Source organism: Pogona vitticeps, chromosome 4 (assembly GCF_051106095.1).
Source record: "Pogona vitticeps strain Pit_001003342236 chromosome 4, PviZW2.1, whole genome shotgun sequence".
Taxonomy (NCBI): Eukaryota; Metazoa; Chordata; class Lepidosauria; order Squamata; family Agamidae; genus Pogona; species Pogona vitticeps.
The window spans coordinates 148,747,238-148,773,330 of record NC_135786.1 but is presented as its reverse complement, the minus strand read 5'-3'; the positions used below and the strand labels follow the sequence as shown (position 1 = coordinate 148,773,330).

Sequence of the window (26,093 nt, the reverse complement as noted above, 5' to 3'; positions counted from 1 at the left end):
ACCTAATTGCAGCCCTGCCAGGCTGCCAGGCTAAGAGAGAGTGTCTGACACAGAGTCCCCACCATGATTTATATGGTTTAGTGAGGACTTAAACCTGGATCTCTCAAGTCACAGTCAAGCACTAATGCACCACTTAACTAATGCACCACCTCTTTTGTAATTTGTCACAAAACAAAGTCTTTGGGAACAGGATCCATCAAATGAAAAACTTTAAGACCAGGTCTGGGATCCTTTGTCTGCAAAGCAGGTGCTCTTTATACAAGGCTGTATCCTACCACCACCCCTGCATAGCTTACTAGCATGCTTAACTCTGAGTCCCTTTAGAACAGAAAACATTATACGTACAGTACTACAGAATTTGTCAGATATTAAATGTAAGGAAGAATGTAAACAGATGCCTCCAAGATGTATTGGACTGATACTTCCACTTGTCCTGAATTTAAGGGGGGGGGGGTTAAACACACACACACACACACACACACACACACACACTCTAAAACATGAAATATGGTATTACATAATTTGTTTGGGAAATACTTCTGATATTCTCCCATGCATTGCAAAAGGACTCCAGGCTCTCCAAAAGATTTGATCTGCAAAGCATTGCCTCGTGGATGTCTCATTGAAAGGGATTAAAAATTGGCTGGCAGGCAAGAAATAAGATGATTTCCTCAAAAAGGTAACAGTGTAATATGCAGAAACATAAGAAACCAGTAGTGCTGCAAGGGTGAGGAGAGGATGAGCATAATTTTTACCTTAGAAGCCTTTGAAGGCTATGCAATTTCTAAACTGGCTAAATGTAAAGATGAAACAGAAGCAAGGGCCCTTAATGTATTCAAATTGATCAGAGCAGATTAGTCTTCCTTCATATATTTGAGCATAGCAAAAAAAGGAAGGTAGGGAAGTAAAAGAGTGGGATTCACTCTGTCTTTAAAGCAGGCCAAATGATTCATTATGAACAGACCTCAGTCTATCTCCGGTTTTAATTATGGCACTTTATCTATGATGAATTAAACTGTGCTTGTTTTGTGCCTGTAGAAAGTATGAGGAGAGGTTAGGGGCTGGGATGGAAGTGTTTCAGGGCTTCTTTGCAAAGGTCCCAGCCTTGGGTAGTGACTAGGAAGGGTCAGCAATAAACTTGAGGATGGCCACCAGCTTCTGTGGATGAAAAAAACAAAAACAAAAACCCAGCAGTGGGAGAAAAGCAATTGCCAGGTAGGTACAGGGCACAAACAACAGGATGAAATTTCCACCACCATGTTCTACTTGTGAGACTTCTGTCTTGCCACTATTGGAAAAGAGTTCATATTCCTACCTGCATTTATGTATCCAGTTAGTTAGTTCTATAACTATAGAATAAGGGAGTTAGAAAGCGCTTGTAAGTTCATGAAGTCCAGCCTCCTGATCAATGCAGGAGTCCAAATCAAAGTAGATTTACAGATAGTTGACTAATTTTGTCTTGAATGCCTCGAGCATTGGAGTGCTCACCACTGCCCAAGGTAACTGGTTCCATTGCCATGCTGCTCTCTGAACTCTGGGATGATTGAGAACTGATCCTGCTCTTCCTCTGTATGATTGTATTTTAAGCTTAGTTTCCTGTCCCCTGAAACAAGTTCAGAGAAGGGCAACAAGGATCCTGTCCTCGCTCCTTGCTTTTTAAGCATTGCTCAAGTGCAACATATACAGAAACAGCATTGTGCTGAACCAGTAAGCCCTGTTGCCAGCTGAGAATAGATTCACACAAGCCCCCTAAACTTTCTCCTCCTCCATTACTTCTCAACCAGAATTGACTGTCTCCTCACTTGAAGAACTGCAGAAATAGAGCCATCCTGAGTCAGCACCTTTACATCTGACAATGCTAGTTAAAGCTATTTTTTCTCTTCGCATAGCTTAGTGCTTCTGGAGGCTGGCACTGATATACCTTTGGTTGCCTCTTTGCAAGCCTAGCAAGAGGTATGGTGAGTTCATGGTAATGGTGGCTGATGATTCCATTTTCAGGGGGCTGTGAAATCATTCCCAGTTTTAGTCTACATTTTTACAGGAGCCATTCAAGGTAGAGTATCCTATCACAAAAATAGATTCAGAACTCTGGGTAAATCTTCTAAAGTTCAGATTAAAACCCAGAGTGGATCCATAGCACCCATTGGAACTGGACTCACTAGCTACCACTTGGTCATTGGCCACTAGATATCAAGAGGAGGCACTGATGATATAAAGTGATGCCTTCATCTGGGGTCTATAGAAGCATCTCCTCAAATTGTTTTGACCATAGTGACTCACTCTACTGAAGGCTTTAATAGTGTTAATCTGAATGCATTGTATAATATGATTTTGACTCCAGTCATGATGCTGAATTATGTTCTGTGTGACTCTAGGTACTTCAGTTGTGCAAGTCACAGCGACAGATGCTGATGATCCCTCCTATGGAAACAGTGCCAGAATCATCTACAGCATACTCCAAGGCCAGCCATATTTCTCTATTGAGCCAGAAACAGGTCAGATCAGGCTCCTGTTTTATTTTATTTTTCTGCTTTGTTAGAAGGTTAATGGAACAGTGTGGCCAGAACTATTACTGAGCTGCATGTTGCATTCTGATAACCTTAATGGTTTCGAAATGTGAAAACTGCATTCATACATTCTGTATCTGGAGAGTAAAACATTACAAGGCTGTTCTGCCTATTATATGCAGAATTAAATGATAGATTTCTCGATGGTACAGCTTGAGATTCTATGTAAAGAAGGTGTATGTTGAATGTTCTCTCGTGTAAAACAGACAAACAGACCCTGGATTATGCAAATTGGTTTACTAACTAATGGCATCCCATTTTCTGAGATTTCAGGACCAAAACATGAGAGCAAGGAATAGTTTCTTGTGATCTCATGGCAGGCAAGGTTTAGAAGGGGAAAGTTGCCTCCTCCTCAGCAGGTTTGTGTTGCCGCTGCTATTGGGGCTTATGTAACAAGAAAGTTTATGATCTATGACCCTGGTGCACCACTTCCTACCTTGCTCCAAACGGCATACAGTGGACCCTCGACTTACAGATGGCTCGACTTACAGACTTTTCGAGTTACAGACTTCTCTGGCTGCAAAATTTAGATTCCACTTGCAGCCAGAGAATCGACCTACAGACCAGAAAAAAACCAAAATGGAACAAAAATAGAATAAAAACTGCCAGTTATGGGATTAATCGGTTTTCAATGCATTGTAGGTTAATGGAGATTCGACCTACAGACTTTTCGACTTGCAGCCACTGTTCCAATACGGATTAATTCCTTAAGTAGAGGGTCCACTGTAGTTGAACCAGCAGAAGAGGGGGACAGAAATGGGAAGAGAGCTGGTCGCTGTGCCTTATTGGGCAACACACATGCAGATGCCTTAATGCTGAGCCAGGGAGTGCTTTCAAGAGTTGGGAATGGGGAGAGATGGGCGCCCAGGAGTTGAAGCCACCTCTCATAAACTAATCAGACTATCTCGTTCTCTAGTGCTGGTTGCCCAGAGGTTTTTCTCCCCACCTGAAAAACTGAACCAATGTAGAAATTTCCTCAGGCATCACCAAGAGCCTTGAGACCTGGCAACATGATGTACTAATTAAGCACATACTGGAGTGGAGTATGCTATGTGCTGGTTTGCTACGTGCAAAGACATTTTAATGAATAACTAAGGAGCATGCAAAATACTCCCACCCTCATTGTCTGAGGTAGTAAGTCGAGAATGCTACCACAATTTTTGCTTGCTATATAGATCAGCACTACAGTTTACTTGTCAGTTCTCACAGTGCTGGCCAACTGCACTGTTTTGTTGCACCGTTCCTTTTGAAGAAAATTTCTGAAGTTGTATAATGAGTACATTCTTCCCAAATGCATGTGTTTGTGTGCATTTGCACGTTCATTGTTATAGCAAGTACGCATGCTGTCACTATAGTAACCAGTAACAAATGTTTGCTTGTTTTCTTTAAAGGCATCATAAGGACAGCTCTGCCAAACATGAACAGGGAAAACAGAGAGCAATACCAAGTCGTGATCCAGGCAAAAGACATGGGAGGCCAGATGGGTGGATTATCAGGGACCACAACCGTGAACATCACCCTGACTGATGTCAACGACAATCCGCCTCGATTCCCCCAGAGTAAGCCTCCTTTAATAGCCCTTCTGCACTACAAAAGCATCAGAATAAAAAAATCCAAGCAACCACCATCTGGTTTAATTTAAAGAAAATCTAGATTATGTGGCATACATGAACAAAAGGCTTATACACTGATTTATTCACTAGTATTAAAAGCAAAAATGGAATGTTACAAGATCATTTTTATTTAGGGTGAGCAAATGTGGCCATAGAAAACAGCTATGGAAATCTGCATATTCTTAAAATATTATTGGGAGTATGATCAAGAAAGGAAAAGACAGAGAATCAGAACTTCAATCTTTTTTACCTGAAGATGAATAATTAATCATCTGGTTACAAAAAGAATGAAGCATGCCATTTTGTTTTGTTTTGTTTTATTTTGTTTGAAGTTAAATTGATTGTTTGATCAAATGCTGAGACAGGATGCATTTTTGAGACCTAGCAGAGGAATTGTTGAAAAGCAGAGCTCCAAAATAATGGCACATCTGAAATGCAATACATTTGGGAGAACAATGACACCAGTGCTGTTACTTTTTAGAAGTAAGAATTGGTGACGTCAGTTTTTTAATGGCTTACCCATTGTTCCTAAAATCTTGCTTTCATGGAATCATTGGGGTGGGGGGCAGATTTTGGCATTTATATGCTTTTAAAATTGTATTGTCTTTTTTTTTAAGTAACTAAACTGGAACATGCTAAAATGACATAGCATAATGAGTTACTCTTTTTGATACAATAAACAACTACTGATGATAGCATTATTCCCCTTCAAAGGAACAGCAACATGTAGGCCAGAATGCTTTTGCTGATTTATTCTAGTATAAGGGAAATGATGTAAATGCCAGGTATTAATGAAGGCACATGGTTTACACAAGTTAAGATCTTCCTAGCCATTTCATTTTAGCAAACCTGCCAAGGTCTGTATAAAAGACATCTGAGGAATTTTGTGGGTGAAGAGGCACAGTCTGTTGGAAAACTACATATGTTATCTCCTTGAGATCTTAAAGACCTGAGATAATTATTGATGGTCAAGTTTCTTCTGAATTACTGTTTTAGTTAGTTCAGATTTCCCACAATTCTCAGAAAGAACTTGAAGTCTTTTTTCACCGCTTTTTCCAAGAAAGCATAAGAAAGAAAATTAAGTCCAGCCCTACTATGTCTACCAGCCAATTTTACCACTCTTCAAATTTTTCTAACCTGAACATATTGGATAGGGGCAACAAAGGGCTTGTGTCAAGGGCTTTGGCAGCTACATGCACTTCATATTTAAAGTCTCCTTGTGCCTGCTTTTAGTTAACTGGGAGAGGAGAACCCTGTTTTTTCCCAGAAGACAGTATCACTATTTGTCCTCTTTCTAGTTCATATGTAGTTCCAAAGATACAATAAAATGTCTCTGTAAGACATGTCACTTTTGCTTGAGCAGAACAACAATATCCCACTTCTAATATGTACAGTATGCATGTTTATTAAGAATTTAGTATTATCTAGTTAATTTGAATGTGACCATCATGAGCCCAAACTAAACTTCAGTGGATCTGAAGTTGACTATCAATGGCAATTCATTTTCTAAATGAGTGCACACATTCCTTCTGTAGATTGTATCTGCTCAACAGCTAGAATGCAACCAGAAAGATGCAGAGCACCGCCCAAAGAGGATGATTTTGGTAACATCCAATTAGCAAATAGATTAATCCTTTTTATTTGACTGTTGTTTTAGCATATGAAATCTGGACTGTAGTTCAAACTCTCCCTATGCTCAAAGAAAAATAAAATAAAAAGGATCTTTTAGGACAGGTGCACACATACTGCATCCAAAGAGAGAGGGAGAGAGGGAGAACAATAGCATTCCCAGTTGTTCTGTGGATACATACTTTACTATTCTCAATAAGTTTATGATCTGCTACAGAAAAATAAGATGATGTTCAGCCTCATTGTGCAGAACAGGAGTTTCATTGATTGCATTCTGCAGCTGCAATTCAAAACATATTATTAAACAGTCTTAGAATACTTATTAATATATTTATTTAACTGTATGTACAATCTTATTGCCTTTTCAGCTGTACATACGTTCTTTTGAGCTATATTAATAAAGATAATTTCTTCTTCTGAATTTATTTTAAGCATGCCTAGATCGAAGCTTTGTGCCTTTAGAAGATAATGAGACCTTCACAGCTTAATATGGAAGGGAAAATGAGTGAATACATTCCTCTCTGTTTATTCTCAAACAATGAGTGGTTGTATTTGCCTGTTTTCACTTGCACAACATCACTTTAAAAATGCTAAGATGTTTTTCAGGAAGAAAGAGCTCTTCAAGAAAGCACCTACGACCTCTGTTCAGCCCCACCCTATTGCTGAAGTTACTATCAACTATTTAATGACACCCCCATTAAAGATTTTAAAAAGGCAAAGTGGGCCGTATGCTTAGCATTTTAAAAGCAGTTTCCCATTAAGTGGTGATAGTCATCTGTTTGTCACAGCACAGGATTCTCCTCAACATCATACCTTGCACTTTGCATGTTTCTTTTGTGCTTGGTCATTGGAAAAGCAAATGTGGGCATAACTAGCAAGTCTGATTACTCAGGCCTCTATCTCAGAGAAAATTCTACGCAGGAAGGAAAACAGATTCACTGGATGAAATGTACATTTCCCTTAAAGTCTAGTTTGACTTAAAATCACATAGTCAAGATTAACTCATTTTGCCAGCTTGAACCTGATACTTCAGGGAGCTTGTTGACTCTTCTTTCCCATATTCTTTTTTTACTGTTTTGCAAATGGATATCGTGCTTTATACTAGTGTGCGTAATACAGTATTCCATACATCGGTATATTGTGTACATTAAGACTACAATCAATTCTAAACAGGAGTTAGCTCTGCTAATGACTATCATTTATATTAGAGTACAGCATGATGTGAGCTTTAAAAAGTAACCTTTCCAGGTCTGAATTTAATTTCATTCATTTTAATCAATTTATCCCAAGCTCTTTCTCCATGATGAATGATAGTGTTAAGGTCCTTTTGGTTAGTTAGTTTTATTTGCATGCTGCATTTCTTCCAGCAAAGGGACCCAAGGCAGCTCACAGCATTTTACAATAGCATATAAATATACATACACATATAAACATATACACATGAATCTGAAGGCTCTCTTTCTGCAACAGGTCATTTTTATTAATTTTCTCCCTCCCTTTTCCCTTGACAGCCTTCTTATTAATGAGACCTATATCACTTTAAAAGAAACAGAATGAATGGGTTCGTGAAAAGAACTGAAAAGTGCTTGATCCATAAACGTGCTGAAAGCCTTATTGATTCTTTCTTAAAAGAGTAATCAATGAAATTCATGTCAAATGTGAAATTTTACATTAAACTGATCTTATCTCCTATCTGATTTGCTGACTTGACCATGTATCAAGGGGACTAAATAAACTGAAAGTATTACAGTATACAGTTATGTTCAGAATATTATTATATTAATGTGAATTACTAAAGATTTACATGCAGTTATGGGTAGCCTTTTGAAGACTTGCAAACTAATTAAATGACAATTTCCAACATCAGTTCTGGTCAAAATTGGAGTGCATTTATGAGAACTTTTTCCTGTATCTTTATAATTAAGTTCAGTCTATTAAAAGAAGGATAATAATGGGTACCTCTACAGATTTTTGATGGGAAAAGTATTGATCATTATCTCATGTGAAGTGAAATAATAATTACCTAAGGATTCCCTAGTTCCAGCAGGCCACTATCACATGACTGACCATGCAAGCAGTCACTCACAACTAGTACAAGACTGGGATTGCAAAGAGCCGCCTGCTGGAGTAGAGAGAGTATTTATGCCATCACCTTTCTGTGATCACACCACTCAATGGGATACTTAGTTTTGTTTTTGAAATTGAGACATGTAGAGTAGAACTGATTATGTGTTGGTGTTGATGTAAACTGATGAAAGCATGGCAAATTCTTTGTTAGGCTTATATCTCACTTCTTCCTCAAGGAGCTAAAGGTGGCTTACATTATTCTCCCCTTCCTCCATTATATCTTCACAACTCCCCTTTGAGGGAGCCTCACATTCATGATCCAGGATTTTAACCTAGCTCTTCCAAGTCATTGAAACCACAGAATATGTTGGATCTCAGTTGTTGAGCTTTTAATTGTGCTGATTAGAGCAGCAGAAATTTTGAGAACATAGAACATTCCAATACTTTTTGTCCTTATCATTTGGTAGTCAACTATACTATCTGAATTCATGAAGTCAATATTTGTTGTTGGATTGTACAAAGGTCCTCTTGATCCCTGGTTCAATTCAAAGGCCAAAATATGACTTTGGGATAGATTCCAAAGCATTTCTGTTTCCATCCAGTTCAATTTGTGCTTGAGAATCAAGCTGATTGGTAATTCATATCACCAGACTCTCATTGGCTTCCTTTGGGAAACCAAAATGGTTATAACTTTGGTGGTGTTGCCCTGTTGTAGCTGAAATTGGGAGACACACTAGAACCGAGAAAGGGGAGACAATTTGCCAAACCTGCCAGATTTTAAACAAGTAGGTTTAGGAGTTTAGGCACCTCTTAAGTTTGCCTTTTTCAGTCAACACAATTCTCAAACCAACACTTACATTCATCTGAGTGTTCCATCTTGCCCTTCATGCTGGATTTCTCTCTGTACAATCACTTGCAAAAGTCTCTACTCACAAGCACTGCAACTGGAGATTGGTGGTAAAATTTTGCTTCAGATTCTATGTTAGAGTTGCCAGTGAGCAAAGCCTAACTCTCCTTCTTTGCCTCCATATTATGTCATTACATTCACATAATCTCTCTCCACACACTGGATTTCTCCTTCTCATTTAGATGTTCTAATTGCCAAAAACTCCAGAGCATCTTGGACCATTTTGTTTCATACAGGAAATGCATCACATCATTCATTTGGGATCCAAACCTTATATAAATCTGTCCAGACCACACCAGATTGGTTCAGGAGTTGACCAATGCTGAGAAACAGCCCTGATGATTATGGCAAATAGCCTTGAAAGAGTCATTCCTGCCTAATCTCACATGAAAATGCACGTGAGTCCTTAAAACTTTGGGGGAACCCCAAAAAGCACAGCAGAGACTGAACACAGTTCCCTGAAAAAAAGCAGCTTCTCTGCCACTACCTATCTTTTCATGAAATGTGGAGATGCAACAAAGAATGTAATGCTTCCTCAAGTGTACTTCTAATTTATGAAGAATGATGGGCTGCTTCACTGTGAAATGTGTGTCATCTTAGAGTTTAAAGCCATTTGCAGGTGTTAATGATTCATATGAACTCACTGGATGAAGAGTGGAGTGCTCTCATCCAGCCCACCATCATCCCTTGTATAGCTTTCCTACTTTTGGAGGAAAGCTCTGCTATCCATATGAGTTGGGGCCCTGGATAATTGGACTCTGGAACCACGTGAAGAGTTATATGGATAGAGGAGCATTTCCTCCTCAGGTTTTTCCGTGGGTAGAAGCTTGTGAAAAACAGGAAGGAAGATGGGTAAGGCCAGCAAACTTGTTCTTTGAGTGGCAAGTGTACAAAAAAAAGTAAAACCTCAATAGGGCATTAGACTCAAAGAGATTCAGCCAACCACTCATAGAGATCCCTGTCTCCTGTCTTCATTCTGAAGGCATGGAGCTTGATGGGAACTCATGAAGACTGGATTTGGGGTCCTGGTGGTCAAGAGAGAAATTGATCTTCTCCTTTTAACACAACAACTCTATCAGGAAAACCCAGCAGAAAATAAGCATTTGGCCACTTGTGAGTTTCATGGTTCAGTGTGGATTAGAACATGACCTTCCCAAGTCTCTTTCCAACATTGTAACCATTCACCACACTTACTGTCACAATTTAAAGGGGCTCACACTTTATCAGAAGTTGTGTGAAGTACAGTCCTAAATTGCAAGCACATATGCATATAGAATTGGTGGGGAGGGAAGGGAAGTGTAAACAGTTCAGGCTGTGTGTGTGAAATTCAAAACACATGGACAAGTCATAATTATATTATTCACATTAATCATTGAAAAAGCAAAAGGTGATAACACAAAATGCTGACACAGGTTAACTAACTGACCCTTCATCAATCAGAAGTACCTAGTTAATCAGGCAGTTTTCAGACTGCCCTTCTTGGGTCAGATTGTTGAAAAGGTGGTAGCACAGCAACTCTAGAAGCACCGAGGTGGTGCATCTATACTTGACTATGGTGGATGATCTCCTTTGTTATCTGGACAAGGAGGAGGAGTCATTCTTTCACTGGCCTTTGATACAATGGATCATACTATAGTTTTGAAGAGAATGGAGGGGGATCAGGGGTTTGCCAGACCATGAATACAGTAGTTGTCATCTTTCATCTGCAGGAGGATTCAGAGAATAAGGACTGTTTATCAGCCCTCTGAGAATTGTCATGCAGGGTTCAGTTTTAGTACCAGTGCTCTTCAATATGACATCATTGTCAGATATCATTTGTGGTTGCATTAATATGCTCATGACACATAACTATATCTTATAGTAATTGAGCAACCAGAAGCGGTGGTGGTAGTACTTTCTCTTTATCTAGAGGCTGTGATCAAGGTCACAAAGTGAAACTGAATCCAAACAAAACCGAGGTTATTCTGGTTACTTAGACTGACAAGTTCAGCTATCACTTCCCTAGTGACAGATGGTGGAAAATTCCCCTTGTTATTCCAGATAAGGAGTTTGGGTATCTTATTAGACCCAGTGCTCCTCCTGGAGAAACAGAAAGGAACCATGGCCAGATCAGCATTTTGTCATCTGTTCCTGATCCAGAAACGTCCTCCTTACTTAAGGGAAGCTATTGTGGCCATGCTAATCCATGCAGTTGTAACTCAAAATTAGACTATTGTTATTTGCGCTATGTGGTGCTACCCTTAAAGGCAACCGAGAAGCTACAACTGGTTCAGCAGATGGCAACTGGGCTATTAATGAGTGCTTCCCATCATGGGCATATGGTGCCTATTTTGCATGATCATATGACACCTTTTTGGTTGCCAGTGGTTTACCAGGTGAATTTATTGGTTTATTACTGTTAAAGTCCTACATGACTTGAGGCCCACATATCCATGGACTACGACTACCCATATGAGTCTCTGTGCCATCTGAGGTCACTTGGGATTGCCCTTTTACATCTGTTAAACATCCAAGCTTCTGGCCTGAATGTATTAAAAATCCTGTGTTGCTCCTCCATGCTCTGGAACTCTTTTCCTGAGTCCCTGACAAGTATAACATTTCTTCAGGGATTCAGGATGAAATGGAAGGCAGAATTATTTTGGATGGTCTTTGGATGGTAAGAAACTGCTGTTCTACTACTTATGAGGCAAGCATTTATTATATAGTAATGTTTATCAGACAAACTTGTCTAGATTGTTGCTAATTTTATTGCATTTTATCATTTATGAGAAATATTTTATTGTTGTTGAAATATGTATTGTTCCTGTGTTTTATGCTGTTCTAAGTGTCTTCAGAAAGCAGAACAGTATATAAGTGAAAATACTTAATAAATATTTAGTGGACTCCAGTCCATTAAAGGTTATGCCAAAATACATTTGTTAGAATTTTGGGTGCTGTAAAATTCTTCTCGTTATGTGGACTGAGAAATCCTAGAAGTAAAAGCTGAATTTCGAAGGGGCAGAGGAACTAGAGGCCAAATTGCTATCATGTGCTGGATTATGGAGAAAGCCAGAGAGTTCCAGAAAAACCATCTATTTCTGCTTCATAGACTACACAAAAGCCTTTGACTGTATGGACTATAGCAAACTATGGCAAGTTCTTAAAGAAATGGGAGTGCCTGACCACCTTATCTATCTCCTGAGAAATCTATATGTGGGACAGGAAGCAACAGTTAGAACTGGATATGGAACAACTGATTGGTTAAAAATTGGGAAAGGAGTACGACAAGGCTGTATATTGTCTCCCTGCTTATTTAACTTATATGCAGAATATATGTGAACGGCTGGACTGGAGGAATCCCAAACCAGAATTAAGATTGCTTGAAGAAATATCAACAACCTATGTAGATAATGCCACTCTGATGGCAGAAAGTGAGGAGGAATTAAAGAACCTCTTAATGAGGGTGAAAGAGGAGAGTGCCAAAAATGGTCTGAAGTTCAACCTGAAAAAAACTAAGATCATGGCCACTGGTCCCATCACCTCCAGGCAAATAGAAGAGGAAGATATGGAGGCAGTGACAGATTTTACTTTCATGGGCTCCATGATCACTGCAGATGGAGACAGCAGCCACAAAATTAAAAGACGCCTGCTTCTTGGGAGGAAAGCGATGACAATCCTAGACAGCATCTTAAAAAGCAGAGACATCACCTTGCTGACAAAGGTCCACATAGTCAAAGCTATGGTTTTTCCTGTAGTGATGTATGGAAGTGAGAGCTGGACCATAAAGAAGGCTGGCCGCTGAAGAATTGATGCTTTTGAATTGTGGTGCTGGAGGAGACTCTTGAGAGTCCCCTGGTCTGCAAGGAGAACAAACCTATTAATTTTAAAGGAAATCAACCCTGAGTGCTCACTAGAAGGACAGATCCTGAAGCTGAGGCTTCAATACTTTGGCCATCTCATGAGAAGAGAAGATTCCCTGGAAAAGACCCTGATGTTGGGAAAGTGTGAAGGCAAGAGGAGAAGGGGATGACAGAGGACGAGATGGTTGGACAGTGTCATCAAAGGTACCAACATGAATTTGACCAAACGCCGGGAGGCAGTGGAAGACAGGAGGGTCTGGCATGCTGTGGTATATGGGGTCATGAAGAGTCGGACATGACTTAACGACTAAACAACAATAACAAAAATTCTTCTGTGAGTTTTTGTTCTTGTATCAGAACATTTGATGTGGAAATCAGGCAAAATCTGAAAGACGGATGCTCAAATATTAAGCATCAGTTCTGGTATTATCAGTAGAACTGAGAAACTGCCATCTCCACCACCACCTCTACTTTATCCATACATCAAGCCTGTGAGGTAGGATAAGCTGAAAGAAAGTTTGACACAAAGTCCCTCAGTGAATTTACAGGCTCTGAGGGGATTAGAACCTGCATCTCCCAAGGCTAAGCCCAAGACACTAACCACTATACTACAAAGGCGCTGTGGCAGCAACTAATATTAACAGAGAATAATGAACTGGATCACCACCTCCAAGTTTCTCTAGGAAGAAACAATGTTTGGGAGCTCAAAGCCCGCCTACATTTTTCCTTGTGTGGAGAGGAGATAAAACACCATCTGGTAAAAGGCTGTATTCATGTCCTCGGAGTACTGTTGAATAATGGGGAAAAAAAGCTTTAGATTTTTTCTAGAATTTTATTTTTTAACATATGAGCAGAACATGCGAGAAATGAAGCTGCTTTGGATGCAAGTGGAAGGCTGCTCGGTCATCTATAGTGTGAATATATTTTGAAATATGCAAGATGAAACCTCACCAGATACTGTGTACTCTTTTCATTTTGGAACAATCTAGAAACTTTATTGTGGGTTTATGTTCCTCTGAGGTTGCTGAAGCACGAATATATGTCTCTTGAGTGTTCTGGCTGTAAGTTTTTGCTCTAATGAAATGTGAAAGGGGAAAAAAGGGGGGGAAGGCATAAAAGGGAGGGATGTTGTACACTTTCCCTCTCCCTCACTGTGCCTGAGATGAAATTATAAACCAGGGCTGCTCTGATCTGATTTTGACCATATTTTTCCTACCTCATCTCCCCAGAGCAATTACACCAAGTTTATTTTTCATTTTCCTGCAACAAATTAGACAAATCCTATATGAACGCCAGTAGGATTCTAGTGTATATTATTTATAATCTGTTTGAGTGCCTGTTGAACTGAAATTAATCCCAATAAAAATTTGAATGGAATTAGCGAAATTCCAAAAGTATAGAAACCTTACCATGAATACCTTGAAAAACTGTCATTTCCTTGATGTGGGTAGGCAGATCATGAGTATTCCACATTAGCGTTGTGCCTGCCATTACTGTGGCCAATTTCTCACATTCTTGTCAGCCTTTGGGTGATGTGCCTCTTTGTAGATAGACTGGTTGGGCAGAAACACACCCAAAACCCTATAAGTTTGGTAGAACCTGCCAGAGGTTTCTAGCTTATCCTTCAAGTACCCAATGTGATTTCCATTCCACAATGATGTAGTAGAGTAAGACTGTGTGGAGGAGATGTCGTAGGCCAGAATCCTATTACTTAAATACAGAAAGGCAAGGTTATTGCATAAGTGTCCCCCTGCTCTACAGGGCTTCCCTTTGTGTGACTATCTGTGCAATTTCACAAGCAGTGCGAGAGTGGAAGCTTCTTACATGACTGTCCTTCTACTCCATGTTTAGGCATTTTTCATTAATTCATTGTGAGTGTGTTTTTCCCCTTCAATGAAGGAATCTCAGAACAACTTTATTTATATAATTATGTATCTAGAATTTTTCTATTGCCTTAATAGGTTTTCTTATGGTTTATTTGTGGATTGTTTGTAAATGATAATAATGAATTTATTTCTATAATTAAAACAAACTTTATTGTATCTATTTTTGGGTTGTATCACTGGGTTGTACCATACAAAGTGTTTGAGGTTAAACAAGGTTTGATTCCTGACAGAGCACAGCTGAGGTACAAGGGGACCCAGACTTACCTGTGGCTCCTCAGTTGTTGCGGGAGTAGCAGTCCCCAGGCTAGCAGTGAGAAGCAAAAGGGGCTGGAATTGGCATGGTGCCTCCAAACAGTTGCATTGGTGCAATCGAAATGCCAGGAGGATGGTTCAGAAGATTTCCCACTGACTTTCCTTTGGCCAGCAGAGAAATGGTTTTTCTCCCTTCTAGAGATTATTGACCAGCAGGAGATTTCAAATTAGAACTCAGGCAGGTGGACCATGGGGTACAGATTTCAATCTAGTCCACCTGCCTGGCATAAAGATGGACAGAGGAGACAGCTCCAGCCAGTTCATGCCCCTGCCAGCTTTTGTTGCTCCCTTCTCCCTGTTTTATAGTGATAGTATGGTGCTATAGGTTAATATTTACTGCTTGGGTATTAGAGGTTATTGGTCAGTTGTTATGGATAATGTGCCCTGCTTGCTTCATCACAACATTTTTGATTGTTTGGGGCAACTGGGGTTGTATGCAGATGGTATGAGGGCAAGCAAGCAAGAGCCTCCCTGTCTGGGTTGTTAAAAGAATACCCATACAAGGGAGCTGGGGCAGGGTCATAGTCTGACTTAGCCTGGGGCCCTGTTGGCCTGGCCTTGCCCTCAGGTGGCAGGAACTCATGGAGGGTGTATGTTTGTGTGGTCTCTACAGGACTCCCGCACCTAATAGAACCTTCAGCAGCTGCTAAAGGGGTTGGTGGTGGTTACTGGGAGGCCGTCAGATCTCTCGATGCAACGGATCCAATTTCTGCAGTGCTGGGCCAGGGACTCTGCTGTAACCAATAAAGCTGTAGCCTTTTCTTCCAAAAGAGCTGGCTGCTGTCTGCTTTGTATGTAGGTTTAGACAGCCTGGGGCCTGCTCAGCACTAGGCTAACAAATATGGTCTGCCAGGTACTTAAGAATATTTTCTAGTGCTATTCTGATATGTCCTCCAGTTTCCTGACTTTTCTTTTCCATTCTTATGAAAGAGGCTTCTGTGTTTTTTTCCTGCCTCCTTACAAAGACACTCTAGAGTTTCTTTCAAATTTCTGTATGTGATGTTTTGTCATAGTTGCCTCACTTGCTGTGAGGTAAGCCAAGGATGCTCTGCTTTTTTCTTTCTCCCTGTGGCACATTTCTCCAGCCCTCTGCCATGTGAAAAAACTCATCAAAAGGAGTTGGCTCATGAAGCTGAGGAGGCTGCCTTCTGGGTCCTGATAGGTTGTCGTCTTCTCTTTTTAAAAAGGGAAATCTTTTTATTAATAAAGAAATAATTTAGGCCCTATCAAAACCACTTCTGATTGCATCAGAATTGAACCACAAGAATATGAGGTGTTTTTACATGCTCCCCTTAGACTATAATCCTGCATTCTCTCTCTTCAACATCCAGAAGGGCCAAGGTGGACATGTGGTCTGTGGATACATTTCTATTTCACATTTTCATTGGCCTCCAAAGATTTCTTTGCCACTAAAATAGCGGTGGCAAGAAGCAGGTGCACATGTCAGTTGCTTCCAGGGGTTGGGACTTGGGCTGTGTAGAGGAAAGTGTTGGTGGTCCCTGCATTAGAGTGTGTAGCATATCTCACTGATTACTTACTGTCAAGCATATCATAAGGCCTATTCAGTCATTAGTTCAGCATGTGGGCCCATAGGAGAGTGTGTTAACCTTGTTCCTTCCATCCTCAAACATGTGAAAGCACCAGTCTGAAGGCCAGGACACTGCTCAGTCCAACTAGCCTGTCCATGAGAATCAGAACCTGCATTTTTTTCAGGTCCTGACTCACGTCAGTGTCTACACAGGTAGAACATCCTCTCTCTCTCTCTCTCTCTCTCTCTCTCTCTCTCTCTCTCTGGACTTGGAGGTAGCATGTTTCTTACATCACTCTGCATGCTTAGCAAACAACTGCACAAGATTCTCGGAGTCTGAGGAAGTATAGACAACCGGGAAGGCTGCACACTATCAGAGAAATGATTATACAGTACAAGACAGAGCATACATACATTTCAGCTACCTTATAACCTGGGAAAGCACAATCATGTCATACCATCTCTCTGTCTTTCTTGTGTGCTGTCTCAGTTGCTGAGGTTAGCTACCATCATCACACATCTCCACTTGACTCTATCTGTGTGTGTTACTTGTTATTTCTCAAGATCCAGCCAGTCTCTCGGATGTTACTCATCCAAGAAATCCACCTTTTGTCTTTTCCATGTTAACCATCAATTTTCCCTTCAATAATGTATTGCAGTATATTATATTCGTAATTATGTGTCCAAGATACAAGAGCTTGTGTTTCTTTATAACTATTTATTTTTGCTTTTCTGTCTGAACTACATTTTCATTCTTTTTTTATTATTATTCATAGGATATGAAGAATTCTTTTGTGCATCCACATTTCAAAAACATTGATTCTGTTAAATATCTCCTTCTTACTACTGTGTTTTCCTGAAAATAAGACAGGGTCTTATATTCATTTTTGCTCCAAAAATGCATTAGGGCTTATTTTCAGGGGATGTGTTTTTTTTTCCCCATGTTCAACAATCAAGATTTATTCAAATGCAGTCATGTCATTTTCTTCTGGTTGCTGCACGATGGTGGAGGGCGGGCTTTCACTTAACTAGGACTTATTTTTGAGGTAGGGCTTATATTACGAGCATCCTGAAAAATCATACTAGGGCTTATTTTCAGGTTAGGTCTTATTTTTGGGGAAACAGGGTAGTCCAAACATCACATCTATATAGGAAGCTTACCATATTCAACATTTTTATATCCTCAGAATTAAAAATATATTAAGCTGTTGTTACACAACACTTTCTTCAGCTGCATAAAAGTTGTTCTAGCCATCACAGCTTTTTACTTTATTTCTATACTGTATCTATGTGGTTGCTAATTCATTGACCCAGCTACATGTATTAGTCTGTGTGGTGTATATATGAGTTGTTACTCATAATATTTATTTTTATGTTATCCACAATTAGAGATGGGCATGTTCGGCAGTTCATGATGGTTCATTTTGCGGCCAAACAGGTGTTTTGTGCTTCCCAGCTCTGCCTCCTCCACTGGGCACCCACTGAGAAGCAGCACCCCAGATTCCCTGTCCCACCTCCTCTGAGCACTGCCGTTGAGTGGGCAGCCACCAAAGGAGGCAGGGCTGGGAAATGCTGAACATCTGTTTGGCCAAAAGATGAACTATCACAAACCGCTGAACCAGTGATTCATGCCCATTTCTATCCATGATTATTACCACTGATTTTGGGTAGGTTTTTTTGACATTGATTGACAATCCCATTATTTATTTTATTTATTTAAAATATTTATATGCCACCTTTCTCCTAAAGAATCCAAGGTGACTTAAAGTATTAAAAGTAAGAAAGTTAGAAGCTAGAATAATACATTATTATAATACTTTAAAAGAATTAGACAAATATAATAAAACTTATAAGAGCAATACTAAAAGCACAGGTAAAACAGCCGAATGCAACAATCCCTTTAAAAAATCCCCTCGATCAATGAGTCATTTAAAGGAAAGCCTGCTTGAAGAGAAAGCGTAATATAGTCTTTTAGGTAGCTTGGACCCAGGCCGTCCAGGACTTTAAAGGTTAAAATCAGCACTTTGAATTGTGCCCCAAAACAGATCAGCAGCCAGTGCAGTACCATGCTGTCACTTTAGTCTGCGACCCAATCTAACATTATCTGAAGGTCATATGAGCTTCCAGCTATCAGGATGGTGTCATCAGTGTATCTTATATTATTTAAGATTATACCATTTGCTTTAATGCACTCAAATCTGTCAGAAAAACCTTTTAGATAACATTTTCAGAATAAACATTAAACAAAATTGGCAATAAGATACATCCTTTGTGGATTTCTCTTCTAATTCCTACTTCATTAGTTAATTATCCATCAATTTTCATTTTAGTCATTTGTTACCAGTTCTTTATTATATCCTTTCCATCGATATGTAGTTGACATAATAGTTCTATGAATGTATGATGCTGAATTCTATCAAACACTTTTTCTAAGTCAATTATATATGTCTTGTTGTCCATGCAAGCACTTTCCCACTTGCTGAAAGTTCCTTTCTATCAAACTGCATGAATAATGCTGGAGGGAATGTGAAATAATTTTTCAGCACATCACTACTTATGAAGTTCTTCGAGTATATACATTTTCTAGGAATTGAGACATTTTAAAGCACTGCCTGCCATGCTTTACTGGAAGTATGCATCACTGAAAGGTAGAATATAATTGACATGACAAACCGCAAAGTGGGAAGGCTTGCATGGTGGTAAAGCAATTGTGACGATGTGCATATGTTATTAGGTTGAAACTAAGGATGTAAATCCAGATTTGGTTCATTTTCTTGCAGTAAATGAAAACATACACACATGCACACATTTCCTTACTATGATAAAGCAATTATTTTATCAGAGAAATGTTATGTACTTGTATATTCTTTGTTGAACGAGGGGACATTAAATGTTAAAAATGTCACCTTTCATGAACTAACTATAGTAGCACTTGATGGATTTCTCTGTCTTTTCTTCTTTTTTTTATCAATCTGCCTTTCCTTTTGTGTTTGCTAAGTGTATTGCTTAGTTTCTCAAAAGGTAGACACTAGTTTTGCACTGAGATATTTTGTGCAAAATGTGGAAAACAAAACAAGCTTTTCCCTTTTTTTTTCTTTTTTTTTTCCCCCTAATGCTTACACTGGTGGTTACAGGTTCTCCAGGGATTGGAAAACACTTGACAGGGTTTTTCATCATGTTGAGACAGACACTTAATTAAACAAAACCAAGAAAGTAGCAAGAATCTTCCCCCAGATTGATATATTGTGCTTCTATCCCACACATCTAGTGGCAAACCACTATTCTGGGAGGCTTACAAAAGAACATATAATGTTCAACAAAACGTTGAAACAAACAAAATGTTCAAACCAAAGTAACATGTAATAGTGACAGAACAAAGATCATAATCATAAAATAATATAGCAAACCCCCAGATGTTGACAATAAATCAATTAAAATGCATAAAATGGGTTGGAACATCTCTAAGAAGAGGATGATGGGCCTGAATGTCTGTTGTTTCACCTGCTTCCTGAAGGAAAGGAGGGAGGGAGCTTGGCATACATCCTGAGGCAGATCCCCAGTACAAGCCCACTGCCGGTTTATAATTCCTTGTGTTGAATTTATTGAATAAATGTGTTGCTGGAGTGTTAAAGGATGCATGCTTCTGACTAGCACATTCTTCGTTGTGTTGTATTATATTGCATTGTGTTTCAGACTCTGTACTTCTTTGCAGGTTCAGTCCATTTTCGCATTCCCGAATCCTCTCCAGCTGGCACGGTCATTGGAAGTGTAAAAGCTTCTGATGCAGACATTGGAAGAAATGCAGAACTTGAATATCGCATTGTCGACGGTGATGGAAGAGATATGTTTGATATTATTACCCAGAAGGACACACAGGAAGGCGTTATAACTGTGCGGAAGGTTTGCATTATCAGAATTCTATATATTATTTATTTATTTAAAATATTTGTATCCTGCCTTTCTCCTTAAGAACAACCGAAGGCAGCTTACATCATTAAAAATATTTAAAAGCTAAACAGGGCAGATATACAATATTATACAAAAAGAATTAAACAAGTATTATATTAAAATGGTAATAAAATCAGTACTAAAATATATTTAAAACAGAGGACAACAATCCATTAAAAACCCAGTTGAATGCTTGCACATGTGTGCGTACAAACACACACACATAGAGGTATGTGCATCCAAACAACTTTGAGAATATATATGTTCTATAGCAATAGAGACATTGAAAAGCAGTTTTTGACATCAGCACTTAAAGAGGGAAGGATTATGCATTATTTTTGATTGATAAACTGAAAACTGAATTATTTAACAAACTCATTCATCACATCTATTGAGTGCCTTCTTTCTGTTTGTTTTCAGCCCCATGATAAACATTCTCCGACACAGACTAAATACGTACAAACATGTTTAAAGTCTGAAGCCCATTTCATGAACTATTAAACTTGAGCATTCACGTAGTCCAGGTTTCTGCTGGGCTGAACATCCAATAGTTTAGATTTAGACTGGGTAGAAGTTTCCCCCTGCCCTCAACATCTCCTTTTTCCCAGCAACAGTGGCTGCTGTTTCATCCCTTGAGCATTGTCTGGGGGCTGTTCAACAATGGATGCAGGTGAATGGACTGAGGCTGAATCCGGGCAAGATGGAGGTCCTTCGGGTGGGTGCAAGGTCGGGCAAGACGGAAGTCCTTCATCAGTGGTCTGGGAGACTCTCTTTCCTTTGGGGGGGGCTGATTCTTACCACCAAGAGTGAGGTTTGCAGCTTGGGTGTACATCAGGACCCGGTGCTCACCATGGAGATCCAGGTGTCATCAGTGGTCTGTTCCGCACATTTCAACCTTCGGCAACTGTGTCTCTATCTCGATGTGTCTCCCAACTGTGTCTCTATCTTGATGTGGGGGTGCTCACCACTTTGGTCCATGCACTCATCGTCTCAAGATTAGACTACTGTAATGCGCTCTAAGTGGGGCTGCCTTTGAGACTTATATGGAAACTTCAGATGGTACAAAATGCGGTGGCCAAACTTCTTACAGGGGTGGAAAGGTACCAACATATTTCCCCCATGCTGGCCACCTTGCATTGGCTGCCCATTTGTTTCGGCATTGATTTCAAAGTTCTTACGATTATATATAAAGACCTTCTCCCACCCAGTTCTGCCAGAGTCACTCATTCCAGCCAGGCCGGGTGGCTGAGGGGCCTAACGCCGAGGGAGGTCCAGAAGGAAAGAACAAGGAACTGGGCCTTTTCAGCAGTGGCCCCTCACCTCTGGAACAACTTGCCCATGGAGATCCGCCTGGCTCCTTCTCTGGGTGTTTTCAGAAGCAAACTCAAGACTTGGCTGTTTGGGCAGGCTTTCCCTCCTGTTGTATCTTAAATTCACACCTTACCATCTTGGATTTATAGTGCATGTTTATTGGCTTAACTGTTTTTAAATTTGTAATGCCACCCAGAGTAGACCTTTGGTCTAGATGGGCGGGGTAGAAATCCAATAAAACAAATAAATAAAAAAAGGCCCAGGGGGTGAATACTCAAATCAAAGTTTTCTTAATTTTTGAATTAGATAAATTGGGGAGGGGGGGATCTTATAACCAGAAAAATATGTTACTTGTTTTCTAAAAAGATGGATGGGTTGGCATTCCTGTTTAACTGAGCTGCAGTGTAGATGCTGCTGCTGTCCCTGGCAGTGAACATTATTTTTGTCCTCATCCCAATATAAATAGTGGTTCACGTAGGAATGATGCCATGATGCTACATCTAACATGATGATGTAAAGTAATCAGTGTTGGACTTATGATGATAAAGATACTGTTGCAAATGAGGGCAAGTGGAAGTCAAAACATTTTAGATATAAAGACAAGCAATCTGGAGTGCCAGCTTGCCAAAGAAGATGTATTTTTGGTCAAACACAGTTGTGAGAAAATGGTTAGCAGATTTGCTTCCAGTCTGATTTAGTTCCTTGCGGTGCTTTTTGGTCCCCTCCATGCACACACGGACAGGGCAGGGGAGAAATAAATACCTTGGTTACATATCCTGAATTTTGAAAAGCTTCTAAACCCTGTTTTCAGACAGATGACAACTAATTTGAGGGCTCCCCCTTAGCATTTGAAAGAGACATTATTGCCGTGTAGGCCCATCATCTGAGAATATATCAGAGATATTATTTCCTATGTAAGACATGAAGGAGAGGGAAAAGTAATATGAGGGAAAAAATACTTGTTGCCAGTATAACATGACTTCAGTTGTAAACAGAAGTCTTGAGTACCAATAGAGTCTGGCCTTTTTTTAAAGCAATAACTTTAACAGTTTTAGGGAAAATAGATTCAGAATTGCCTCTAGAATCCATTTTTGTATCTCTCTGTTATACACTGCATACTAATGGAGATCTGATCCTATATCAGACAAGCTGCACTTTCTCTTGGCCTTTTCGTTCCTTGCAAATCATTAATTAGCAAACACTTCTCGTCTGCAGTTGCAGAGAAATTGAAGAATGGAATCTCTTGTCTATCCAAAAAAGGAAAAAACAAGAAAGAAAAACATCTCATATCTCCAAACTTTTCATCTTTTCTGTTTTGAAAGTATTGGTGACAAAATGTCATGTATATTTTGCATAAAATTCTCTGATGTTGGATTCATGAAATTCAATGTAAATGAGCCCAGGTTAAGCACATTATTTTTGACACCGGAGTTTAGACATTCTCTCTTTTTAAAAAGTTAAAGAAATTTAGGTCTTGGTACAGTTTGATCAATTTTGTAAACCTTAAGTCACAGAAAGTGAACCAGCAGATGTTTATATGCGTACATGTATGTGTGTGTGCCTGTAGGCCCATTGTAGGGGTTAATATTCTGAAACATCAGTTCATGCTGCTGATGTCCTATGAAAAATATTCAAAATGCATTCAAAATTGGGCTGTAAGGGAGAAAGCTAGAACCCTTACTTAGTTTTCTGTTTGAATGTTTACACATTAGGGGAAGTATTCAGTAATGCATTCTACTACCTTCAATTTCAGGGTACGGGCGCCTGACTCATAAAAAAAATCAATATTATTCAGTCAAATCAATCTTGATTGTACGGTGACAGACCCAATGAAGTAAATATTATTGTCAGCATCACTACTCTCAAAGTACACTATCCAGGAAGATTTTTTTTTTGCCATTGTTTGGATCGCTTAGTCCTAAGTCCTCCATGGCTGTATCCAGATCTAAACCCAGGTGTATCGAATTCAAGCCCAGTGTAGCAATGGAGATCCAGAAATAGAAACAACCTTTCACCAGCATAGCTCATGTGGATGCAGTTTCATAGTTTATTTCAAGGACCATTCAATCCAGTGGCTGGGGAGGGAAAAGAGTTGCATTACTTGATTTTTCTAAGAATGTTTCAAATGGGAAAAAATGAGAGTTTCCAAAAAAACAAAACAAAATAATAAAACCAGAACAAAGTAAACACAATGTGGGGAGAAATTGGAGCTGTGAGATTTGTTGATTTAGGCCCAAAGATTTGAGTCCTGGACTCGTTAAAGCTTGTGCTTGAATCCTGTGCATTCAACCATGTTAAAGATAAATTAGGGTTGCTTTTTCTTTATTCTGAAAGGTTCTTCATCTTTAAAATATATGTAGCAAGTAGATACTCTTGCAGTTTTGAATTGTTAGTTTTTCTCTACAGTGGTGCCTCGCTTAACGACGATAATGCATTCCAGGAAAATCGCTGTTAAGTGAAAATGTCGTAAAGCGAAATTAAAAAACACATTGAAACGCATTGAAAACCGTTCAATACGTTCCAATGGGCTAAAAACTCACCGTCCAGCAAAGATCCTCCATACGGCAGCAATTTTCGGTGCCTGTATAGTGAGGAATCCATCCCTAAGCACAGTGGGGAGACATTTTAATCACCCAGTGGCCATTTTGAAAACCCAACGATCAGCTGTTTTTGATCGTCGTAAGGTGAAAATTGGTTCCCAAAGCAGGGAACCGATCATTCCTAAGCGAAATTCCCCCATTTAGACCATCGTTTTGAGATTGCAATTGCGATCGCAAAAACATCATCATAAAGCAGATTCATCATAATGTGGGGCAATCGTTAAGCAGGGCACGACTGTATCTGCACAGCAGAAGTGCACAGTTTCACAGAGAAGAATAGCTTCACGTTCGTAAGAGTAGTCCGCCCCTTTTCTCATTATCTGGCACTTGTGGTCTCAGTACCTCACTCTGAAACATTTATAAGAGAAATAATTTTAGTTACAATTAAACAGATAGAACAGCCACCTGCGAATATGACTGATTTACAGCAACAGACCGTAACAGACTCTGGAAAGGGTTTTAAAAAGTTCTCTTTCAAATTAGAGGCAGGAAGGAACTATTGGTTAGTTGTGAATAGATTGCGTCATCCCAGACAGAAAGGTTTCCCCAAGCCAAAACTTCTACAGGCAGCATGTGAAGTTGTAAAAAAACAAAACAAAATCCCAACAGAGACAGCCGTACTTACTGAATTTCATCAGTGTGAATTTTCATTTGAGTTCACTTCTGAAGAATTTACCAGAATTTGTAAATGAAATATATGGAATGTGGGAAGAAAAATTTGAGGTTTAAAAATATACATGCAGGGAAAAGGTGAAATTGACATATTTTCCTGTCCCCGTTAACTTTGAATGAATTGGCTAAATGAGGTTGTTTTTAGTGTTGATTTGTCCTCTCCTAGCTGCTCATGACAAAAGGTGAGTCCTGATACTCAGTCTGCAACACCAGAATACATGCTAATTAATATATTCTGAAATATTGCTGTATTCTGTTCAGCACCTGGCATACTGTTGACATTAAATAAATTGCATACTATCCCACTTTGCACACTGGTCTACTTATTATGTTCACCAATAAAATCCTGTTTGACCAATATCTTATTATTTACTCTCACAAGTGTAATGCAAACAGTATAACTTTTTGAAGTAAATAGCCTCAAGTTAAGAAATCACCATATGTGTTATCTATTGCACACCAACTCACAGGACAGCACGTAAAAGAAAAGGTCTCAGATATTCCTTAACATGAGACTATTCACTTCAAAAAGTTGTGCCGTTTGCATTATACTTGTAGGAGTAACTAATAGGATGTTGGGTGTTGGCAAAAGATAATGCATATGGTGATTTCTTAACTTGAAGCAATTATCTAAAAGTTATGCCATTCACATTATACTGTAAAATATAAAACAGATTTTGGCTATTGAATCAGCTAAGATGTCCAAGATGGCGTCCCGATACTCGGACGGCAGCATTTCTCCCGCTGCTTCAGTCTGTTTTCTTTTTCTCTTGTTTTTGTTTTATTTTTGCCTTGTCTTTGCCTTCATTTGTCTTGTTTATCTCAGCTTGTTTTGCTTTGCTTCGGTTGCTCCTTTGAACTGCATGGTCTCCCTCGTCTTGTGAGCATCTTGGTGGTTGCTGTGCTGTTCTGGAGGCTGTTTTGGAGGACTGGGAGGAAAGCTTGCTCAGCGGGACTAATACTGTGAGGCTCATTTGGAGCTTGGCATTGTGAGGATGGGAAGAACTCAACCCCATGAAGCTTTGTGACCCGGCACTGAAAGGCTGAGAGGCACCGAGACGCTTGGTGGAACCGTGGAGTTGAGAGGCTCGTTGGAGCCCAGTGTTGTAAAGCTGTCAGCTGTGCTGTTAATGGTTCCAAACAGCATTGGCAATGGTGGAGGCGGAGTGAGCTGAGGCGGCAGTGCTGTCGTTACCCACTCAATAGTCTCCGGA

The 26,093-nt window shown here is 39.6% G+C and overlaps 1 protein-coding gene across 6 annotated transcripts in view; it reads left to right on the top strand.

The window, feature by feature from the left end:
* The window catches only part of CDH10 (cadherin 10), a 159,807-nt gene that overhangs the window by 107,416 nt on the left and 26,298 nt on the right, over window positions 1–26,093 (top strand). For 5 of the 6 annotated variants that reach the window (XM_078391724.1, XM_078391725.1, XM_020801261.3 and 2 more), the window contains exons 4-6: window positions 2,376–2,495; window positions 3,959–4,126; window positions 20,061–20,248. In XM_078391724.1, the coding sequence (XP_078247850.1) occupies window positions 2,376–2,495; window positions 3,959–4,126; window positions 20,061–20,248 (476 nt within the window). The remainder of the gene's footprint in view (window positions 1–2,375; window positions 2,496–3,958; window positions 4,127–20,060; window positions 20,249–26,093) is intronic. The other variant, XM_078391726.1, reaches the window with a different exon arrangement.